The sequence below is a fragment of the Dendrobates tinctorius genome, unplaced genomic scaffold, assembly GCF_039654945.1.
Source record: "Dendrobates tinctorius isolate UK_male_01 unplaced genomic scaffold, ASM3965494v1 ptg000028l, whole genome shotgun sequence".
NCBI classification, from domain to species: domain Eukaryota; kingdom Metazoa; phylum Chordata; class Amphibia; order Anura; family Dendrobatidae; genus Dendrobates; species Dendrobates tinctorius.
The window spans coordinates 88,384,676-88,409,551 of record NW_027361696.1 but is presented as its reverse complement, the minus strand read 5'-3'; the positions used below and the strand labels follow the sequence as shown (position 1 = coordinate 88,409,551).

At 38.3% G+C, this 24,876-nt stretch overlaps 1 protein-coding gene and 1 long non-coding RNA gene across 2 annotated transcripts in view; one reads left to right on the top strand and one right to left on the bottom strand.

Annotated features, from left to right (window-relative positions):
* Positions 1-20,628, top strand: part of GRIN2D (glutamate ionotropic receptor NMDA type subunit 2D) — a 699,139-nt gene extending 678,511 nt beyond the window's left edge. Inside the window, exon 12 of the mRNA XM_073571149.1 lies at positions 16,473-20,628. Coding sequence (XP_073427250.1) covers positions 16,473-17,972 — 1,500 coding nt within the window. The 3' untranslated portion in view covers positions 17,973-20,628. The remainder of the gene's footprint in view (positions 1-16,472) is intronic.
* The window catches only part of LOC141085621 (uncharacterized), a 384,296-nt gene continuing 372,591 nt past the window's right edge, over positions 13,172-24,876 (bottom strand). The window contains exon 4 of the long non-coding RNA XR_012231339.1: positions 13,172-15,066. This is a non-coding gene — a long non-coding RNA (uncharacterized lncRNA). The remainder of the gene's footprint in view (positions 15,067-24,876) is intronic.

Below are 24,876 nucleotides of genomic sequence, written 5' to 3'. Positions count from 1 at the left end.
TACATTTTATAATACTGTTTATTATTTTATATAGAAGGCTCTTATATTTTCTTTCCCTTACAAACAGACCATATTTATCTTTCCTTTCTCCCCAGTACTATGGAAACATATTTCCAAGTGTGTTTATAACCATGATTTTTATTGGAGAAACTTGAGTTTCTAATAACTTAGGTGATATATTTTAATATCTTTATGTAAATTATTACTGTGCAGAGCTGTTCTGTTGTTATGTTATTACCTTCACTAGAACAATTTTTATATCTGCACTATTATGATTTTATAGAATGAATAAGATCCTGTTTTGTGGCAGGCAATAAAAAAAAAACATGGTTTACATTTTTTTTCCATGAATAGTTCACGTAATAGTGAATTCTAAAGGAATCATTGATAGAATTTGTCAGATCCTATGAGAACAATTATAAATGTCTTGTTAAAATAAGTGTCTTTCTAATTGTTCTTGAAAATTTCGTCTTAAAGAACAGGATATTCCACAATGGGTCACAAGTGACTTGGAGCTGTAACCCTAGGTCAAAATGCCTTAAGATCATTTTTACAGCCTGGGCATTTAACAAACATGCAACAAATTGTGTAGGGCTCTGGGAGACAATGGACAGGTCATAATATCAGATCTTTAACTATATATCTGATCACTTTCTATAGATAACTATTTTATTTTGTTATCTTTTCTGTTGGCTCAACATTTCTCAAGAAACATGTTGCTAGATGACCAGCTTTATAAAAAAATATTCACTATAGAGTTTGTTCTATATGTCTCTCTCTGTGCCCACCTGGTTGTTTTGATGTTCGATACACCCTATCAAAGGTGTTGCTAATAATGTTTCTTGTCTGTTGAGTTGTTTTTTTTAAATCAATTATTTTTATTTCTCTGAGAACTTTTTTTTTATTAAATCATACTGTAGTTAATGATGATATATCCTTTTTGAAGGGAACCTGTGAAGTGAAGCATGCTACCAAAACAGCGGAAGCATACATCAGGGCTTGGCTGCATGATTTTAACCACTTACATTTTTTCACAGAAATACTCCTACATTATCAGAGAAAATGTACTTTGTAGATCATCATACTGCCCTCGGCCAGCTTATCTGAGCACTGCTCCAGATGATTGACAGATCTGTCCCATAGATGGAGATCTGTCAATCAGCGAAAATCAGCTGAGAAAAGTTATCGGGGAAGTACAAGACCAGTCTTCCCTCCAGCTATTGCCCCTGGCCCGTTCATTAAATTATATTTTCTCTGAAATGCTATAACACATTTTCAATGAAAGCTTTGACATCAGCCAATCAGAGCATTAGATTAAAACAAGGTCTAGATCAGTCCTTTTCAAATTACTTTAACCCCTTCATGACATATGATGTACATTTATGTGCTAACTTTAATGTGAGCTTGCACACTGAGCCTGCATCATCTGGCAGATGATGGCTGATTTAGTCAACAATCATTTGCCTCTAACATAAGTGTGTGGAGTGGAGCACGCAGTAGTTAACCTGTTAAATGCCGCTTCAATCTCTTAAAGTAGCAGTTTAACGCTCATCGGAAGGGGGGGCCTTCATTACACCCTCACATTGGTGCACCCGTGACTTGATTGCGGGGAGCTGATGAGTTGTCATGATAGCTGGGGGTCTGCTTAAGACCCATGTGAATATGATTATAATCCTCCTGTGAAACCCACTTGATTTTAGCTATATATAGCAGGGCTGATGCACTGTATTATTTCACAAGAAATCAGATGATCGCAGCTTCAGATCCCTTAAGCTGAATATTAAATACAGTAAAAAGTTAAAATAATAGTAGTTAATAGTTAAATTATCATCCCCTCTTTTGCTCCATTAAAAATAAAACAACTAAAGAAAAACATATACCTGATATCGCTGTATTTGTAAGAGTCTGATCTATCAATATGTAAAATAAATTAATCTGATTTGCAAATGGCATAACAAGAAAAAAAATTAAAATGCAGAGGCATAATGTAGGCCCTAAAGTCAATATATACTGTAAATGTTCATTTTGCAGTCTTGGGTATATCTTATTAGCAGTAACCACAAAAAACCTGGGGGTTGTATATAATAGCAGCTGTTTTAATGCAAATGGGAGCAATGAAACACAAGTGACAAGATACACTTAAGTACTTGTATGTATTTAGTTGTACACACATTTTAAACTCACATTATTTGAAAATGTTACATGATTTATTACTTATCATTTAAAAAAGAATCAATCACAATAGCTACAATTACATTTTTGACATATTTTGAGCAGAATTAGCTTCCCGTGCTCCATATTCTTTTACATGTACTATATGCCCTCTGTAGCTTTGCTCATCACATATCTTGTATCATACTCTTTTACACATTATTCATGTATTTTCTGTAGTCTCCATTGATATAAGAGCACCCATATAATTAACATGCCAGCCACATTAACAGCTGCCTGAAAAATGTGTCTTTTTATCGCAACATGGTTTCTTAGGTGATTCCTGGCAAATTATACCGCCTCAGTCTCTTTTAATCTTATCCCTCCCCCTCCCTCTCTGTTTGCCGTGCCTTGTTACCATTTCTCAAAAATTAATGACCTAAAACAAGGACAAACAGAAAGACATAACAGATCATTCTAGGAAGAGTGCAAAAATAGATCAGATAAGAGAGATGAAGAGAGAATTCAAATATATCCAGTAAATGCTGCATAAATATTATGTACATGTCTGGAAATTATCTAGTTGAGTTAACCCTTAGTTCTTCATTTTAAGGGTTGTTTTCACTAAAATTAGAGAAACATGCTAGGCACGTTATGCATTTTGCTAAACTGTACTTCAAATTTAAAAAAAAAACCTTTTGATTAAAGGGGTTATCCGGAACTTAGGATAGGTCATCAATGTCTGATTGGTGGAAGTGCAACACATGTGCAACACATGTCACATGTCATGGTGGAAGTGCAACCTCCATCAACTGTATAGTGGCCGCAGCCTGTTACTGCACATTAGAGTTGAGTGAATATGTCTGATATCGGTCGCTGAATCTGAATTTGCCACGTTCGTGCAATATTGGTAACCTATTTATGTTTATCGATCGATTCCAAGCAAATTAGGTCATTTCTACTCCCATTGACTCCAATGACATTCAGCTGTGTTCAGCGAATATTGCAAAAACAATATTTGTCACCGATCGTAATCAAAACCAAAATTTGAAAAATTCACTCAACTCTACTGCACATCTGTTATGTATTCAAATCAATAGTGGGTGAATGTGCAGTACCCTACCATGACCACTATTTTGTGCAGCTTTCCTACTGAGCAGTTCTGGCTGCCGCTGCCCCCGCCGGAAACAGTTGATCGATTGGAGTGCCATGTGTTACACCCCCCGATCAGACAATGATGACATATTATAAGCATAGGCCATCAATGTTAAAGTCCAGGACAACTCCTTTAATCAATAGTTCAAGCACAGATTATAAAATTTGTTATATGTCCTGTTGCAGGAAAAATGCCCTTCTCCTATTATTACATTCTTCTCCTCCTTCACCAGCTTACTGCAATACTGCATTGATTATTCACTCTGAATTCACTGAAAAAATCCACCAGGAGAAGCAGAGATGAAATCAAATTACAATTGCTGTCTATAGAAGTCTATGAAGAGAGAGGTAGGGTAGAAGAAGGAGGGAACAGCAGTGGAGATAGAGACATACACAAAGAAGCTGCTGTAGCTTCTAGTAATTGTTTTGCTATCTTAGGTCCCACATGGCACAGAGTATGTTAAGCCTCATGTCCCACATAGCATAAAAGTTGCATTTTTGCACTGGATTTTTGTGCACAAAATCTGCTAAAAATATCTGTCCAAGAAAAGAGGATGTGATCTTATAATAACTCAAGTCCACCATGCATCTAAAGATGGTGTTGAACTATGAGTTTTTGGTGTATTTTTTTCTTTATAGACATCTATTAATGCATATAAAAACACCCTTATCTTTTTAGGTACATAATCAAAGCTTTTTTGTACTAAAAATGCTTCAATTCGTCATCAATAATTCAAAAATCAAATGGAAGAACGCATCAATAAATGCAGCCAACATGCAATAATGTAAATGTTATTGCATGTTATGGTGAGGACGCATTTAAAAAAACAAAAAGATAAAGAAAAAAATTAACGCTACGTTCAAATAAAGCTTAGGGATGTATCTGTGCTTGCTCAATATTATTCTGTCTTAAGTTGGGTAAATTTATTTGGGAGGAATGGAATTCTACTTTAATTTTGCAAAAAATAACAGATTTTTTATAATTCACTCCAGACAAAATAAGCTAGTCTATATTTGGATGTGACGGTCAGTTTTTTTTAACTTGTATTCATTAGCCTTCTGACTGAGCACTCTGCCTTTTAGCCTCAGGCATTTTTAATCATAGCAGGACCCTACCCCACTACAAAGATATAGATTTCAGTCCAAGAGAAGATTCAAAGGTTCCCATACACATGAAGACTTTAGTCTAAGAGAGGTTTGGCAGTGTTAGGTCCTGGAAAATGAGAATCACATTAACGTGGCTTCCAGGTATATAAGAATTGGCCTATTTATGTGCTAAGCATTCTCAATTTTTCATATTTTTAATGCAGTTATGCAGTTCAATTTTCATATTTCATGTTTGCAAGCTATGACGCTACAGAGTGCTGCCTTATTTATTTGATTATATATGAGTTTGTGACTCTAGGTAAGCACCTGTTCACACCTAGTCTATATTGGATGTCATGGTCAGTTTTTTTTAAATTTGTATCTGAAAAGATATTAGCAGATAGCAAGCTTTCGAGCTTTTAAGTTAGCCATTAAAAGGTATCAACCACTGATGACTCTCAAATTTTAATATTTTTCTCTTATGACTAACACGGTGCAAAGATATATTTTTCCTGTACCATGTCTCAAGAATTACTACAGATTTTTTTCATTTAACTTGCTTTTTATTATTTTACCAAATATAAATTCTCAAACATATCTTATCAAAAACTACACAAACTCATTATAATCCACTCCCTTCCCCACTTCACTCCTATTTCTCTTCTACTCCAGGCAATCATAGCCAATTTCAACATAGAGTTTTAAACCGATCTTTTCTTTTTTTAACATAGTGGATTATCTCATATTGTTAAATACTTTAGCGTTCAATATCAATCTTCATTTTGCTTAATGGGTTTAGGTTATCCAGTCTTTTACAATCACTTCACTGGCACAGTATGATAACTTCATAATATCCGCTAATTTTTTCCCCAGCTAAACAAAAATCTTGAGATCCAATGGAAGATCAATACTCTACACCTTATCATTAGTAGTAGCAACCTCCCTTCAAAATTGCATTGTAATTGGACATCAATATTTTTGTCATCACATATATTTTTGTCTTCTGTTATGATAGGGAAAAATAATCCATTCCAATTACAAATATTAATACCTGGGTGTAAATTCAATCTATCTTTCTGCAATTCATTTTAATGCAATAAATTTCACTTTCCACCTTTAAAGCATCATATAAAGGACCATAGATTTGGCAGAGCTGTACTATTTGTAAGCTGTGTATTACATAATCTATGATGTTTTTACAGAGTCATGCACAGATTCTGTAATACATGAGCTTTGAGACAGTCAAAGCTCCTTCTACAGAAACATCCTCTTTGTAAAGACTTTTGTGGTCTCATAGCTGATTTATTATACCCAAGAAGTTTCTTGAAGTCCTTTCATCCAAACCTCATAAATGGAATGTTAATTTGCTTCCAAAGGAAATGACTCCTATGAATAAACGATTAATAATGTTACCATTCTGCCAAATTAGTTTTACTATTTACAGAGCGTGAAGGCAAAACTATTTTGCGGTTTGGAGTACATTACTGCATTGCTCTTTAAGAACAGGGGATAGAAGACGATCATCAGGCCCTCCATTAATTAAAAAGTAATATTGCAGTAGACAATGACAGGACTAGGGATGAGTGAACCTGAACGGTAAAGAAGTGTCCCTGTTGATCTCTGAACATGGACTTTTTAATGTACATCCGGTTTGCTGTATGGATTCACCAGTCTTTTAAAGCTTGTTGAAAGGCTGTAGTACAGCCAATCAACAAGTTTGTAGACTGTGGGCACTTTTGGAGCCTACACAGCCATACCAAATATTGGCATGATCAATGATGACCATGACTGGGTGTATTGTCCCTCAAAAAAATGACACCATTCCTAGAAAACACACACAGCTGCCATTTACTTAGAGACCCCTACCTCCAATGCATCTACCTCCAGACTGAAAGGTTGAGTATCATCGGGCCATATGAGAACCGGAGCAGAAGTGAAACTTTTCTTTAAAGATGCAAATGCTTCACTGGCAGGTCTAAACCATCTCGAAATGCCTGTCCCTTTTCTGGTCATATCCATTAGTGGTTTAACCACTATCAAAAAGTTCTTGATGAACTTGCCGTAGTAGTTTGCAAAACCAGGAATCTGTTGTAAAACCTTCAAATTTCAGGAAGATTCCAATACAGGACTGCCCGGACTTTTGCAGGATCCATATGAAAAACGATTGATGATAATAGATATCCAAGAAAAGGAATCTTTTGAATGGCAAACATACATATTTTCTGACTTGACATAGAGCTTTTTGTCCCTAAGTACTTGCAACATCTGTCTTACATGTATACTTGGTGTGACTCAAGATCAGGCAAAAAAAATAATGTGTCATCATAATAGACTACTACAAATCTACATGCCAAGTTTAAGAAAATATAATTTACAAAATGTTGAAAAACAGCCAGATCATTGGTCATCTCAAATGGCATGATAAGTTTTTCCCAATGCCCCTCTGTGGTATTGAATGCTGTCTTCCACTCATCCCACTCCCTAATGCCGATAAAATTATAAGCCCCAATAAGATCAAGTTTTATAAACCATTTTGCCCCGACGATCTGATTGAAAAGATCTGGGACGAGATGTTGAGGGTATTGATCCCAAACAGTGTTCCTATTCAGTGGAAGGCCAAAGGGCACAGATCTTCATCCTTTTTCTTGACAAAGAAAAACCTTGCTGCCACAGGAGATGAGGAGTGTTTGGTATGCTCTTTAGCAAGGCTCTCTGTAATATAATCCTTTCTGGATTGCTGCTGAGGACCTGAAATGATATATAGCCTGTTCTTTGGCAACTTGACTTCTGAAATTAAATTGATTGAGCAACCATAAAGACGGTGAGGTAGCAACTTCTGCCATTTCGGCCATGACCTGGTAGAGACCATTGATATACAGTTATTTAAACATTAGCTGTTCCACCTCACTACCTCCCTTGCCTGCCAATCTACCACAGGATTGTGTAGTCAGTCAAGGTAGGCCTAGAATCACTGAAGTGGACAGACCTTCTAACACATAGCAATCAATGGATTGTGTGCAAGGCTCCTGTTAGGGTTAGCAGATCGCACTAAATGAAACATAATAACGTGCGAATGCAACCCGAGGTCCACCGTGCAGCGATGTAAAACTGCAGCTAATGTGAACAATGGCGAACTAGAGGCAGCAAAGCAGCAACCTAAATGCACAGTGTTAACCATCACACTGTGTGACCAGAACACTAAGTATCTATTTTCTCGAATAAGTTGCTGCACTATCACAACAATCACTCCAGACATCTACATTATTAGATGAGATACCTTAGCACCCCCCTAATAACTTCAATATTAGTGTCATGATTAGTGTTGAGCATTCCGATACTGCAAATATCAGGTATCGACCGATATTCGCTGTATCGGAATTCCGATACCGAGTACCGATATTTTTTCAATATCGGATACCGGAATCGGAAGTCCCCATAATGCAATGAGCCACTGTTGTGGCTGTGATTGGCTGCTGAAATGATGTCATCATGATGCGCGGTCTGTGCGCATCATGATGCGCGGTCTGTGCTGACTGCGGGGGGGCTGTGCCGACTGTCGGGGGTCTGTACGGGCCTCTCGGGGGTCTGTACAGGCCTGTTGGGGGCCTGTGCTGGCTGCCGGTGGTCTGTACTGTCCTCTTGGGGCCTGTGCCGGCTGCCGGTGGTCTGTATGGGCCTCTCGGGGGTCTGTACAGGCCTGTCGGCGGCCTGTGCCGGCTGCCGGTGGTCTGTACCGGCCTCTCGGGGGTCTGTACAGGCCTGTCAGGGGCCTGTGCTGGCTGCCGGTGGTCTGTACGGGCCTTCGGGGGCCTGTGCCGGCTGTCGGTGGTCTGTGCCGGCTGCCAGGGGCCTGTACCGGCTGCCGGTGGTCTGTACGTTCCATCCATAGATCTATGAGATGATCTGTGGTTGTTGTGGGTATAATAGGGCTATCAATTCCCACTATTGTTCATATCAATAATGGGTAACAATGGGGGTGGTGATTTGGATGTAACCCCATAAGAGATCTATGTATACATTACTTATATGAGATGGGGGGGACTCCACACTAAATGCGGATATTATCAGAGATGGAAGGGATTTTGATACGACAAATGGGGACTACCCTTTGCGGGGTTAATTCCTTTTAAGGGTTAACAGTCTGTTATCCCTGGCATCTTTAGTTGTGGGGCTAATTGCGGGGTTAATCCCTATTAAGTATTAACAGTTTTGTTATCCCTGGTATTTCTAGTTGCGGTTTGAGGAAGTGACATTTGTCACAGCTATAGACGACACATGGAAATGTTTTTATTACGCAGGGTGTTGATGTGCCATAATTTTTACAGGCACACTATAAAGTAAGACCGCGTGTTTGTTCTGGCAGTGGGGGAGGAGGAAACTTCTCTCTTGCTCTGGTATGCACGATGCGTTTATGAGTGTGTACTTCTGTCTGGTGCCAGAGATCCTTGATGCAGCGATCTGCTGCTTTGGTCTGGACGTGTGCGATGAGAGAGAGGGACTCCGAATCTGCATTGTGCTCCTGTGGTTTGCACGTCAGACGCGCGAGACGCGTCTAGGATTTGTGTCGTTGGCTGGGGCATGCACACGGGTACATGGGAGACGCCTCAGCACTTATGCGGCTACAATGGTAATACATCATGGGCCTTCTGATGAACTCCTTTTATGGGAGGGAAACGTGTCGAGGCGATTTTTCATTGGCCATGAGCTAAGTTCTTACATATTTGTCAATGTTGATTGATTTAACATTTGGAGATAGTGCATTTTGAGCCGGGTGATCAATGGCTTATTGTTTTTGGGCATGATGCAATATGGAAAATATGTTGTTATGGGGGATTAGAGGTAATAGCAGTGGTTGGTGATTTGAGAAATGTATATTAATGCTGCTTAAGAATACTCGGATGGTTGTATATCTGTTTGGATTGATACCTTACCCCCTTTATTTTGAAACTGCCTTTGTTAAAGCACTATTACCCCTTATACTGCATATATTGAGGTGATCTTTTCGGTGGCCATGAGCCAAGTTCTTATATTTTTGCTAAATTGTTGTTTTTTTGGGACAGTGCAATTTTGAGCCTGAGTGATTAATGGCTCATTGTTTTGGGTATAATGCAATATGAAAAATGTGTTTGTGGGGGACTAGAGGTAATAGCAGCATTCTGTGACGTAAGAAATGTATATTAATGCTGTTCAAGAACATTTAAATGGTGGTGTATCTGTTCTGATTGATATCTTACCCCCTTTACTTGAAACTACCTTTGTTAATGCACTATTATCCCGTATACTGTATATATATCGGCTTGCAGAGACATTTTTTCCTTTTTAGGGGGATTTTTTCAGAGATAGGCCTTAGTTACTATCCCTGTTTCCCTTGGCCTCCTCCCTCTTCTTGGGTGAGAAGTGTAAGGGTCAGTAAGGGTCAGCCTACGTGGAGCGGGGGCACCAGAGTAACATAGGGTGTAAAAGCTCCGCTGTTAGGCAGGGAGACATCTAAATAGGGTTATTTAGACCCTTTTCCTCCTACAACGAATGTTTACAAATCTGAAAAAAATTAAAGTTTTTTCCAGTTACTACTCTTCACATTTTCTGCCTTGGTGGTTTGTGGCACAGGGTTTTTTATCTGTTGTATTATTATTTTTTTACCCTGTCATATGTTGCACTCCAAGCTGATGTTGTTTAGATAGGAGTCAACAGGGTGATTAGGGAGAGCCGCCGAGGAGCGGGGGCGCCATTTGCGTATCAAGAGGATGCCAACCTCCGCTGTTAGGTAGGAGAGAGACATAGGGCCCTACAGGGACAAATAGTTTTGTGATCCTCTACCTTACACTGGAACGACTCTTTATTGTTTGTGGCTGGATTTTGAAAATCAGCAATAAGCCTATTTTTTGTTTGCCTGTGTTTTGAAGTTCTGAAAACTTTTTAATGATTGATTAATAAAGTATCTTTTAAGGATTGATTTTTTGTATATGAGCCGTTGAATAATTAATCCAGAATTATATTTAATAAGTATTTTTATTATAGCTTTTACTCTATAAATATTTAAAATATTTGAACAGATTCGAAAAAGGCATGTTTGCATAGAATTTTAGGTAAGGTAAATACGATCATCTATATATCATGTCAATATTGCAAGCTGCTTTCAAGCTATTTTTATTTTGCTTATGTCACTAAATGGCTTAAGATGAATTAGATGAAAAATAGAAGGTAGCAAGATAAATATATTGTTGTATAGATTGTGTTGTATAGATTGTATCTTCAACATTGAAATTGCAAGAAGAAAAAGTCAGGGAATTTTGGAAATCACAGGATGGGTAGACGTTAAAATATGCAAATTATGAAAAAATGGAAACAAAATTATCACGTATGAGCACCATGCACAGAAGTTTGTTAATGGTTGTTTGAAAAAGATTCTGCAATGCTGAATGGAAGCTGGAATGGTGGTCTTTCCTCCTTAGTGGTGAATCCTTCTTTTGGCTTGAATGCAATAATTATAGGACATTGGTCTGGAGATCATATGGAGAACGCCATGAAGAGGTTTTCAGGAAGGAATGGCAAACTGATTCTACTTTCAGGATTATGTTGTGGGGTGACAAATTGTATGGTATCTGGACCCCTCTAGTTTTATTTCCAGGTAACCTTACAGCTTAGCATTATATTGAGTTAGTTATGGAACCAGTGGTGCCATCATTTCTCCAAAGTGTCCCAAGAGCTGCTTTACAACATAGAAATGAAAGGCTCCATATTGCTCATGCTACTGTGAGCAGCCTACTAGGAGTAAATGTACTACCATGACAAGCAGTGTCTCTCTCATTGGTTGGTAGTTGCTAAAGAATAATTCGAAAGATTAAAACTCACCTGGTACTTGTCTCCTCCACTGCTTGTATATAAGTTATAGAGATCCAGAAAGCTTGTATGCCAAAGCAAGCAAATAAACTGTATTGAAACAAAAAAAAACTGGTATCTCTGTTTAATAGAGATGACAGGTTTTTTTTGCTTTCTTAAAATGCAAAAGGAGCTGCCAGCAACAGATCTTGATGATTTGCCCAAGTGGATTCAGCGTAGGAGAACATTCTTCGGAGAACCATTAATAACCTCATTGATAGAATGCAAAGACATGTATGTGCAGGGATTTCTTTGCTTGACGCTAATTTTTGATACTGAATCAGTTGAGATGTTTTGAATATTTTGTCTCCATTTTGTCATCATTTGCAGATCATTAACATGTCTATCAATCCTGTGATTTCCAGAATTCTATGACTTTTTCTTCTTGGTTTGCAATTTTAATGTTGAGGACAACATACAGTATTTACGAGTTTCATGACTGAGTGTACATGTACATATGTATGTATATATCTCAATATAAGTATTTAGATATATACATATATATAGATGAAGAAAATATGATTGACAAAAAGATAGATAATTTGTAAATGATTAATATAGACTATGGATCAAGGAAATGCTGTAGATATAGTATATCTTGACTTCAGCAAAGCATTTGACAAAGTCTCTCATACAATCCTTATTGAAAAAATGACTAAGTATGGAATGGACAAGGCAACTGTTAGGTGGATTCATAACTGGCTTAGTGATCGGACCCAAAGAGTGGTCGTAAATGGCTGCACATCCAGTTGGAAGAATGTCTCAAGTGGGGTACCACAGGGCTCTGTCCTGGGCCCTGTATTGTTCAACATCTTTATCAACGATTTAGATGAAGGAATTGAGGGTAAACTGATTAAATTTGCTGATGACACAAAGCTAGGAGGGATAGCTAATACTAGAGAAGAGAGAGAGAGGATTCAAAAAGATTTAAATAAACTGGAGAAGTGGGCAGCAACTAACATAATGATTTTTAACAGGGAGAAATGCAAAGTACTACATCTGGGCAATAAAAATGAAAAAAGCATATACAGAATGGGAGGAATAGGGCTTAGTGACAGCACATGTGAAAAAGACTTGGGTATACTAATAGATCACAGACTGAATATGAGTCAACAATGTGATGCAGCAGCAAAAAAGGCAAATGCAATTCTAGGATGTATTAACATAAGCATACAGTCTAGATCACGTGAAGTCATTATTTCCCTCTACTCCTCTTTGGTCAGACCTCATCTGGAATATTGTGTCCAGTTTTGGGCACCACATTTTAAAAAAGACATCAACAAACTGGAGCAAGTTCAGAAAAGAGCGACCAGAATGGTGACCGGTCTGCAAACCCTGTCTTATGAGGAAAGGTTGCAGGATTTGGGATTGTTTAGTTTGCAAAAGAGAAGACTGAGAGGAGACTTAATAGCTGTCTACAAGTATCTAAAGGGCTGTCACATTGTAGAAGGATCAACTTTATTCTCATTTGCACAAGGAAAGACTAGAAGCAATGGGATGAAACTGAATGGGAGGAGACACAGATTAGATATTAGAAAAAACTTTTTGACAGTTAGAGTGATCAATGAGTGGAACAGGCTGCCATGAGAAGTGGTGAGTTCTCCTTCAATGGAAGTCTTCAAACAGAGGCTGGACAGGCATCTGACTGGGATGATTTAGCGAATCCTGCTTTGAGCAGGGGGTTGGACCAGATGGCCCAGGAGGTCCCTTCCAACTATACGATTCTATGATTCTATGATTCTATGATTCTATGATTATTTATACTATGGTGAACATTTGTTGTAAGGTAGATGAACAATAATTTTTTCCATCACATTTTCGGAATATAATAGCATTAATCATATATAATAATATAATATATAATAATAATCATTATATTATATAATAATTCAATTGGAATAATATTTACAAGGAATTGTCAATATACAATAACCAAGATATATATGAGCATCTTACATGTAAAATCATAACACACTGGTGCTCAGGTATTGGACAATCATGGATCAGTCGCTACTATACATTAAACGTGAGTGTGGAGACCACAAAAATACTGCCAAAAGATCCTGTATCATCATATTTACATTTCTTTATTAGAAAAGGACACAAAAAGGACAAGAAGGGGACATGTGCAAATTGCAGACTAAAGTGCAGTAGTACCTAAAGACACACTGGACTACCACCAGCCACAAAGGGGAGATAGTAAAGATGTACAGATCTATTAATCAAGAGGCATGCAGTATGTTAGCATATTAATGGGAAACAGAGGCAATAATCAAAAGTATGTGACAAAGCTACACCAAAGGAGCCTATGTCACCTCTGAAAGAGGTGCCGGCTATATCGGCAAATGTCTATAATTCATGCACATAGAAAGAGCCACAATGCCCTAATATATTGCCTATAACATATGATGTGCTTAATAAAACTAATACTAAATGTTGCCATAAGCCCACATTAAAATTAACAGGGAAATGATCATTCCCACAAGGGGGCTTAACTATCACCCACCCAAAAGGGGTTAAAAACCCCAAGCCAACATTACCTCAGCAGGAACCTCGAATGACCAGGTAGTCCAGGTGTCACCCCAGCGCGCGTTTCGGAGCCGTCGCTCCTTCCTCAGGGGACATGAGTGTAAAGCACTTATTGCCTGTATTTATATGTGCCAGCCAGAAATGGTGCGGGCGCGTCACTCGCATGTCTCACAGTGAGCGGAGCCTCCCATCCATGATGCGGCCGGATCTACGCGGGCCCACGTGATCCGGCACCCAATATGGGCGGAGCCCCAACACACATGGAGACAGCGAGCGCACCTGCGCAACCCAGATGATAAAGCGGCGGCCATTTTTGTACAGGGCAAAGCCAAGGGCAAACGTGCACAGTATTATAAAAACAATGATGAGCCAAACGTCGGACGGACACTATACCGGTATACAACATACCTCATTATACCTAACTACTCAAGGGGGTGTATCAAAGAAGGGGGAATTAAGAGAAGCAAAAATAATAATTTAACCCATAAACGGTCATTATTTATCAGGCCAGTTTATATACTCAGAAGGACAACCAATCCCATTTACATTGTACTTTATCAAGACACCAAAAAACTTTTTCATATAATCCCTCTAAAGAGGAGACAGGGGAAAATATGACACCATGGAGAGTCAGTACAACATCCAGAGGTGACAGCTCCCAACTGTCCATGTCCCCGATGGGATGGTGTCCCACCCGGGACAAGTGTCGAGATATCCATCCACTGCACATCCCAGAGATAATCCCGTTAAACTGGTGGGCACCCGACACTCAGATATACGTAATTGACTCTCCCCTATACAGCATCAGTATATGGGACAATATTACAGACTGGAATAGAACCGTGTCTCCAAATATCTATTATCATATCCGTAAGTATATGTATATATGAGTAGCATAGAGAGAATTAAAAAGCATCTACCCCTAAAAAACAAACAAAACAAAACCAAAAAAAACAAAAAAATTCCATATATATGTGGGTAATCATTATACTCTATGCCCGAAGGCAAAATGTTACACAGATACTAGGTACACTAAAGTCCAAATAAACCGTTGTCTGTGTCAAGTTCTTTATATCATTTTGTGGCGAGAACACCTCCGCCGCCAGGGATATACAGCCTTCTTCATTCGGATATGCCCGACAATGCATCACTCATCTCCCCAGACTCTCCCACGGATGATCCAAGATGACTTGACAACTTCAGTTACACCACCGAGTGCAGTATATACGAAAATCCCAGAATGGCTCCAATGTGAAAACTAATAAACTAAAGAACAAACAGAAAATTAGAAAATTAAAACCAAACAAATAATAAAAATTAAAAACAAAACCACTGCACCTCCATATGCATCAGCACAGTCCCAAACTGGACAACCACCTCACAGGAATGGAATATAGAATAAACGTTCGTTCAATCCATTAGGATGTACCATATTAAGGGTCCATATCCAACGCGTCTCTTTTTGAGCTAACCTTTGGGATATTTTTCCCCCCCGAATCCCCACATCCACCATATCAATACCTTTAAATCTCAGGCCACTACTATCACAATTATGGTATATTTTAAAATGCTTTGGTAGTGTTTTGAGCAGGTGGATATCTTCTTCACTTGCCGCGGCTTGTATGCACAAAACATGCTCCCTAATCCTAACGTTCAACTGTCACCTATATAGATCAGGGAGCAGGGGCATGTAGCATAATAGATGACGGGACATACAATTAATAGTTTTAACAATCTTGTATTGTTTCTGTCCCGAAGAGTCTATAAAAGTGTCCTCTTTAATCATGTTAACACATGCCACACAGTGGCCACACACTGCACTACCCCCCTTCCGAAACCGACTAAACTCATCCAGAAACGTCCTGGGGGGGTCCCCTATATAGTGACTCCGAACTATGTGGTCCCGTAAATTTTTAGACCGCCTGAAAGTAATTTGGGGTTTATCGGGAATAATCCTAGCTAAAATAGGGTCTGTCTTCAGGATATTCCAGGATTTGTTTATAATCCCCCGTACATGCTCTGATCGTGCATTGTAGTCAGTAATAAATCTCACTACCTCTGAATTTTTTGGCTCAACAATAGTTTTATACAAGAGAGAGTTTCTATTGCTATGTTTAGCCCGTAAATAGGCTCTTTTGATAGATCTATTGCTATATCCTCTCTCTAGAAAGCGACCCTTCAAGTCTTTGGCCTGATTTTCAAACTCTTCATCAGTTGAGCACAAGCGTCGAAGACGCAGAAACTGGCCGACTGGTACAGACTGCACCATATGTGTCGGGTGTGAGGAGGACGCATGTAAAAGCATGTTAGTGGCAGTGGGCTTCCTGTAAATGGTGGTTTGTATTGTCCCCTCTACTCCCCTACTCAATAAAACATCCAAAAACTCAACCCTATCCCTATTGACCGTAGCAGTAAGGTGAATATTGAGACTATTTCTATTTAGTTCCAAAATAAAACTCTCAAGCGATGTCGCATCCCCCTGCCAGATCACCAGGATGTCATCTATGTAGCGTGTCCACAAAGGAATATAATAGCATTAATCATAATATAATAATTCAATTGGAATAATATTTACAAGGAATTGTCAATGCTGAATATTTCATCTGTTTTTTTTCTGAACCTTGCATCTTCAAAGGCTTATAAATGACTATGCATTTCTGTTTTATCTTCAGGGCATGTACAGCTGTTGCAGTGGTGAAGATCCAAAGGCTATAGACCAACAGCTTCCGACCTTAAATCATTGTTATCCACCTCAAAGAATACCAGCACTATCAAATTCAGTAGCACCACCCCCACCACCATCTGCTCCTTTACCATGTTCCAACTTTTTGCCACGAGAAAGACGCATAGTGGAACGATGGCGTCATGCCAGGAGTCCTAACTGTTATAAAGATATGTATACTCCAACACGCACTGTCCATGATCCCAATAGCAAAGCGGCTGCTCCTCGCCATTCTCATAAGAATGCATTTTCTGATGGCTTTCACAGATATTATGGTCCTATTGAGCCTGAAGGACTTTCAGATCATTTAGTAGAATCAGGGCAAGCTTACAGCAAAGACAAAAAAATATCTCCTTGTCAAATGTCACCACCATCTCAAAGGGAACACTTCCTAGAAAATCCACCCTCTTATTTTGCAATTGTACGTGAAAAAGATGCTCCAGAACCACCTGGTTGGCAATCAAAAATTTCAAGAGGTCTCTATGAAAATTACCAAGGTGGAAAGGAACGGACTCCAAAATCAGGTGGCGGAGCACGAGGAAGTCGCACCCCTGAAACAGCGGTAAAAAAATTTGACCACTTGGGTAGTAGTTACCAAACAAAGAGTACATGTGAGATGGAATGTGAGGTTTATAGTGGTGGTGGTCCAAATGCTAGCACAAGCCGCCCAAACAAAGCCAGTGTGGAGGTATGTGATGGTTCACACTATGGAGGCCATACAAGGTTTACATATGAAGATGAACGAAGTTGTGGAAGAGATTGCCACCATCACCGGGAAGAAATAGACTTGGAATCCCAACCTTTGCTTCACAAAAAGTCTAATCGTTCTCACATGTGCAGGAGTCATTCTCACCCTCTAGTTATGAGTGCCAATCAAAGTAAATATGCTGACCTTTCAGATTCTGATTCCGATATTTGTGAGAGAGAGCCTCCATGTGTAAAATCAGAAATGGGCCATAACTGTTGGTACTCACCAAATTACTTCTGCACATACCCATCAAGAGAGAGGGAGCGACAAACATCATCTGCACCTCGCAAACCTATGAGATATTGGTCAGTAGATAAACTCGGCAAATATCGACAGTTAAGCAAGGAGTACCTTCCAAATACATGTCATGGTTCTTGTTATTGTAATAGCTTAGAAATGCTACAGCCTCACTGCCATAAAGAGCCAAGGTACTTCAGCTGCTCTGATGAAAAGCTTGAGAGAAGATTGGACTGGGATCACCTACGGGGAGGTCACTGCACTTTTCTCCACCATCATCATCACTCTTGTGACTTAGCTCCCATACATCCTACCTCCCGTAGTTTGGAGGACCTAAGCAGATGCCATTTGAGATGTCATAGACACATCTTTTCACCAGAATGTCAACCTAGGTCAAGTCATAGTGGAACCCTTTATAAAAGAAGGGGATCTGCCCATTTCTCTAGTTTGGAATCCGAGGTATGACGAGAGGAAACAAATCTATTTCAAGGCCACCAATGTTTAGTAATGGAAAATTTGTTCTATATCAGTTGAAACCAAAACTTAATATAAACTAGGCTACAGTCGTGAAAAACTTTTGTCTTAAATGGGCCATATTAGACTACAAATCTTAATATCCAGATTTACCAAGTAAATACCAAGGATATTTTTTCAGTTACACTGTTGCAACTTTGCATTAACTGGTAAATGTTTTGAGAAGATCTTACACTTAATACCTACTGGCTGGACCAGCAGAATGACCCATTTGCAGTCAAGTCATTGAAGGAATTGCTATTGAAATTGATAAAGGATGGGAGGTTCAACCAATATTTAAGGAGCTCATGTCAGAAGTTTAAAAAATTAACATCTACAATCTGGTTATTTGGTGTGATAGAGACATTGATATAGAGGAGGATTTGATATGTAGAAGTGTAAGAGGTGGAGATAAATCTATAAATGGACATCATTTTATTAGACTCTCCTCTTCTGCTTTTACATTTGAGGAAATGTTAAGGGCTTATTTAGACATTTGTAACACTTTTAAGCACACTGCAATAGATACATAAATAATTGTGACTAGGTAACATTAGTAAACTTATATAATTAATTAGCTATAGTATTCCTAGATATTTTTTTTTTGTTTTCCACTGTTATTATTCAGCCAAAACAATGAAAGCCTTTGGCTGCAATGTGCTTCTTAGCTTCAGAACAGAATTTTTAATGTAAAATATCAACTATATCTAATAATACATATTAGTTGTAAGAATTTTTTAAATATTCCTTTTCTTATTTTTGGAGACAAAACTGTGATATATACATATATATATATATAAAATGAAAAGAAAAACTTTTTTTTACTACACCTGTTATTTTGTTGTTGAAGTACATACAATTTTTGGACATCATGTGAAGGGTTTGTGTTCATTTAAAGTGGTAATGGATATAAGATTAATGTCTAGTATGTAAGCGTTAACTCCAGTTCCCGATGCATATTTTTTTTCTGCCACAATCCATTTTTACTGGAAACAAAAAGAAATAAACTTAGTGGCCTAATCTTGTAGCAAAGAGCCATTGGCCTTTTCAGGTAAATTCTTACATTCTGTATTTTGATTGTAGCATTCATTTTAGTTCTCTCGCTGATCTACTATAAGGTTGGTGCAACTGCTGGAATATTGAATCTGCCTACCCCTGCACTTAAATTTTAAAATCAAGCCTGCGCAATGCATAGCTCTTGCACACATTTTGTAAAAAAAGCCTATAATTTACTTTGTCTTCATGTATCACTGTTATACATGATATTCCCAATTTGTCACTGGTTATATACATACAGTCTGGATTTTCCAAATCACTACATGTCTAATTACCATAGCTAGTGAATGGATACTACTAGTCATTTTGCACCAAATTGTAATATGATTTCCTAAACAATATGCTGCTGTTTGGCTCTATATGTATATACCCTTTAGCTACCCTTTTTTAGCACTGTGACCCCTAAGTGCCACACATTGCTAATCAGATGCCATTTCTGGACTTAGTTATGGACACGTCACAAAAGATGTTAGGTCCTGGAAAGCGTTATTGGAATATTATGAAATTTTAATACCATTTGCATACATTTTTAAAGTATTATTATCAGTTATGAACTTTTAAAGACTATATTCATGTTTGAGTGTCTTAGGATGATAACCTTTTTTGCAGATGTATCTCTTCATAACAAAGCAAAAGCTAGTATGGTTGGGGATTGTAAAATTAGTATAGGAAGGCATGTATATTTATGTTAATGAGTTCCAGGTCAAAAGTGGCCAGTTTATGTTCTTATTTTAATCCCAATGCTAAACTGAGTTTTGTTTTCTTTCTTTTTTTTTAAATCCACTATATGGTTCTAGAGATATGGACTTTTTTATTTAGTGCTATTTTTTATGGTCTTTTCTAAGGAGACGTGGTTCTCAGGATCCTCAGGGGCATGTCTTTAAGCTTTTCTGCATAATTGCCCTGTGAGCAATACCCCCTTGTAAAGACCATAAAAGTTTGCACTAAATAAATAGGCCAATATCTCTGGAAGCATATGACGAAAAATAGAAAATTCAGGGGGGGAACTGGAATAAAATAAAAGTAAACACTGGCTACTTTTGGCTTATTGACAGCATCAATTTATGGTCCACTACTAACAGTGAAGTATTAGGATAATTAAAAACGTTTCACCTTAATTTTCAGCATTATTTCATGCACTAGTATTGAATTTCTTATTATTCATGTACCCAATATGATGACACACAGAATCCCTATAGCATCATACTATGTTGTCATAAATACTCCATATACCGCCATATGGGCCCTGTGCTCACTGTCACTTGGTAAAAGTATTCTCTGGCTGAAATCATAGTCTTTGTTCTGTTGCAGTACATATAAAGCTAGCAAAAATATGGAAGACATCAATTTGTATTTACAGGAAACTGAGGGCAATTGAGGGTAAAATATGGCCACATTGACCTCTACGAGCGCTTTAATATTTATAATGGTTTCCTACAAATCAGAGCTAGTGCTGAGCCATTATGTAGATGTTTGCATGAAATGTTAGGGGCCAAATATGGAAATTAATCCAATCAGCTGGAGATATATATGAATTGGTCATGCTTTTTCAAGAGAGAGGATCCTAGTCTTTCTAATAAGATAAACTGTCAGATAATTTGTAAGAAAAACTGGTCAGTAACCAAAATGGTCAGTTCTATTTCTCACTTGGTAACACATAGCACATTAAAGTTAAATTACATAATCTTTCCTTTTCTGGGAGTTTGACATTGATAGCCTTTCCTTAGCCCATCAACTGTTCCCGGTGTCGGTTGTGGTCAGAACTGCTCAGTTATGGAGCTGCATAGCTCCGTCAATGGAATAGTGGCCATGGCCAGGTACTGCACATCCATCCCTGATTGATTTAACTAGGGGGTGGATGTGCAGTGCCCAGCCACAGCCACTATAAGGTCAACAGTGCTGTGCTGCAAAGCCCCATAACTGAAGGGTTCTGGCCAACATTGACATAGGGAACAGCTAATTGGCAAAGATGTTGGATGTCACACCCCCATTGATCAGACATTAATGACCTATCCCAAGGATAGACCATGAATATTAAAGTTCCAGACAACCTCTTTAAATCAAATCAAAATTGCATTTTGTTTCTGTAACATTTGTCATGTACGGACGTCATACTATTTAATTTGGGTTCTTTTTAGAGTTATTGCTAGTGCTTAATTTTCATTCTTAAAGGATCACTGCAGTGATTTTTCGCTATTTTTCCTTCTATTAGCAAAATGTAATCTGAATGAAGGGATTTTTTTGTATTAGTTCCCTGTCAGTCTTCTGCTGTTTCCAGTGCCAGTCTGGTTTGCTCCAGTGTCAAGTGACCGCATTTTTGTCCTGCTGAAGCACACAGTGTCTTATATGTGGAGCAGAGGTCACTTTTTCAATGTAAGTCTTGAGACTGAGTCTCATGGATATACATTATGAAACTTGAAAAAGTGACCTCCACACCACAAAGTTGACATTCTATGATTTGACAGTTCACAAAATGGCCATGTGGCTTTTGAGCTACTTTGATGCAATAATTGTACATCATATTTTTAGATGTAGCTTAGACTTTCTTGAGAAAGTTTCTGATGGATTTACTCCCCACCTTCTTTGGATACCATAAAGTCAAAACTGTTCTATCAGTTAATATGAGCAGTGACCCTACAGCCCCATTCACATAATCCTACCCTGCCTTTAAGATTTGTGCCAGTTGTCTAAATCTTCACTTTAATATGATGAGTAGAAAAGCTGCTTATCTTGGTTCCCACAGCCTAGTAGCCATGCTATTCTGCCAGTCAGTTTGCAGATTTATGGAAAAGAAGGGTTATATTAGACCCCAAAATATTGTCGAAAAACCTAACAGTGTTGGAGAAGTGTTTTTTCTATAAATACATAACATTTTCATCCATATTAATATGGATGTAGGTCAACCTGCAGCGGTGGACAGCCATACACAGTAGCTTTCTTGCTCGTTCCTCGCTCGAGGTTTGTTGTGATCTGACAGTGAAGAGACAGATATTGTATGATAATGAGAGAAATAATGCATGTAACTTAGGTATTAAAAGTAGGGTCAAGAGATGAAAAGATAGATAGATAGATAGATAGATATATAGATAGATAGATAGATAGATAGATAGATAGATAGATAGATAGATCGTGCAAAATATATTTGTTAGTGGGATCACTTGGGCTCTTTGGTCTTCGAAAGTTTATGGTGGAACCGTTTAGACTGCTGGGAAATTCTGTTGCTCTCTGGTGACACCAGATAACCTTCTGCCTGCCCACAGGAAATGAAGAGACCAAAACTGTCGAAGACTAAGAAAAGAGGCTGAAAGTGGTGAACATTTTATTGGAGAGTGCATTGTTCCTTTTTGTTGTTCAATTTGTGGGATTACCCTCATTGTGTACTAAAAAGTTATAGAATCTATTATTTTGTGCTTTGTTCCCACCTACCTAAGGATTTCCATTTTCAGTCTGTTACGGAGAGAGAAAACATGAGTGTATGCAGGGGATGGATCTGCCACATGATGTATACAAATTGTGCCCTATAGAGCAATGTGAGTGTAGTTAGAGTTTTTCAAGTTTCATGCTTCATGTCCGTTATCAGAAAATATAGTTCTGCAAGCTGCGCTATTTCTTCCAATGGAAATATTGCTGAAATATGTCAACATATGTCAACAAAACCCAAGACTGCAAACAATTGTAGTAGCCTGACAGCTGCTAGAAGTTAAGTAGAAGTTGTCTGCAGATTTTATTTCTTTAGATGTTAACAAAAATGTTTGCATTCATTGGCAGCAAACAGAGGTCTCAAACATAATGATGAACTAAACATGTTTTGTGACTTTAGGCATTTTCATACTAGTTTCATGCAGCTCCACCAAAATGAGCGGAGACAATGGGGGCATGACACTACAGCATGTCTAATTTATAATGATCTACAGTGTTCGTTAGTCAGAAATCTTACTACAGTCCCTGACTGGAGTAAAATTTGTGGCAAAGAGTACAGGGACACATGATACATCTCAGACACTTTTGACTAATTAAATTGTATGCGCCTTTTAATGTATCTGGGGTGTCTGACTCCACCATGCCTCTCAACAAGACTAGCTTGAAAATCATTGGTCTTGATGAATCAAGGCCTTCGGCTATATCTACATTCAATAGAAACTCCTCCTTACACATTCACCTACAAACAGCTGTAAAATTCAATGTTGAGTCTAAAAATAATCCAGAGATGTAAAAGCACCCGAATTCTGGCTGAATTTGTGCCATAAATGCTATCTTACATGCCTTTGCATATTACCTCTTATTCATTTTAGACGCCGTTTTGAACTTGACAATGGAGCGTGGCTTAGTGGAAAGCTCTGTGGCATCAATGGAAAGGGTCTGCACCATGAAGGGCAACATTTTGCTCTAAAATGTTGGCAAATTTTTTTGGAGCATAATGAGTCAACTAGTAAGTGGTGAAAACTTACATTATACAGTCTAAAAATGCACCATATTTAACAGAAGGAACCACTTTGATGGTGCATTTGAAAAACTGCTTGAAGTTGTTGTCCAGTCAAAACCAATAAGTCTGCAGTCTCTCTTTGTCACTGCAGACTTATGATATTCCCACAGTGCATGCACTTTGCGGGGATTCACAGGGTATTATGAGTTATGCATACTCCTGCCAGTAGGTGTGGTCTAGCTCTCCATACACTTGTATGGAGTTAGACAGAGCCTGCTAGTCGGACACACCCATTGGCCTGCTGCATCACTAGATGGGTTGCTGCCTTGGCTCATTACAAGTGTATGGAGTGAGGCCGTGCCCACTGGCTGGGGTTATGTATAACTCAAACATATCCTCCAGTCCTGGGACTAAAACTGGCGAATCCTCACATGGCTCAGTGACTGCAGACTTATCTGCTTTGACCGGAAAACCTCTTCAATCCAAGTCTAAATAAATATACTTGGCAGAATATAATAGTTCCAGATTTTAAAAAAAATTATAAAATTAGTTTATTCATCATAGTCTACTTTTAAAATGAATTTTAGCCATTTTCATTGGTTGTTCTTTGTAGTGCTTTATAACTAGAGTAGAAAAACTTTTCCTATCTAAGACAAATACAAATTATGCAGACAACCTGATTATGATTACTATTTTTATTATTATTACTGTGCCACTAAATGGGTTGTCTAGCTTGGAAGGTAAAAAATAAATTCTGACCCCCCCTCTCAACAAAAGTAGGTCTGCGAGGACTAGAAAAAAGGTGTAAGGAGGCATCAGGTGATTAGGCTAAAGGTAGGGGGTTGAAAGGATGTGGATAACATTGTATATTACTGTTAGTTTTATGCTTTCTTGTAATAGAAAGTGTGTAAATTTGTTATCTTCATGTTAAAATTTGCAAAGGAACAGTTCTAGCAAAACTAATACACTGAATGTAATGCAAAGTTCATGTATGTACTGTATATATGTGTATTAAGTTCTTTACTTTTACATTTCATATGTAGACCACATATGTATACCCAATTAATCCATGGAAGACGGACAATCAATATTGTTTTTTATTCATTGCATTTAAACTTAAGGCCGGGGTCAGACTTGTGAGAAACTCGGACAAGTCTCGCACGTCAATACCCGGCACTGCCGCCAGCACTCGGCGATCTGAGTGCCGGTGGCAGTGCCGGGTTTTGACGTGCGAGACTTGTCCGAGTTTCTCACAAGTCTGACCCCGGCCTAAAGGTTTATCACAGTTGAAACCACATTGTCCCATATTTATAAATCATAGAAGTTTGTGCACAAACTCGAGAAGACAAAAGCTAAATATACCTAATATGTGGTATA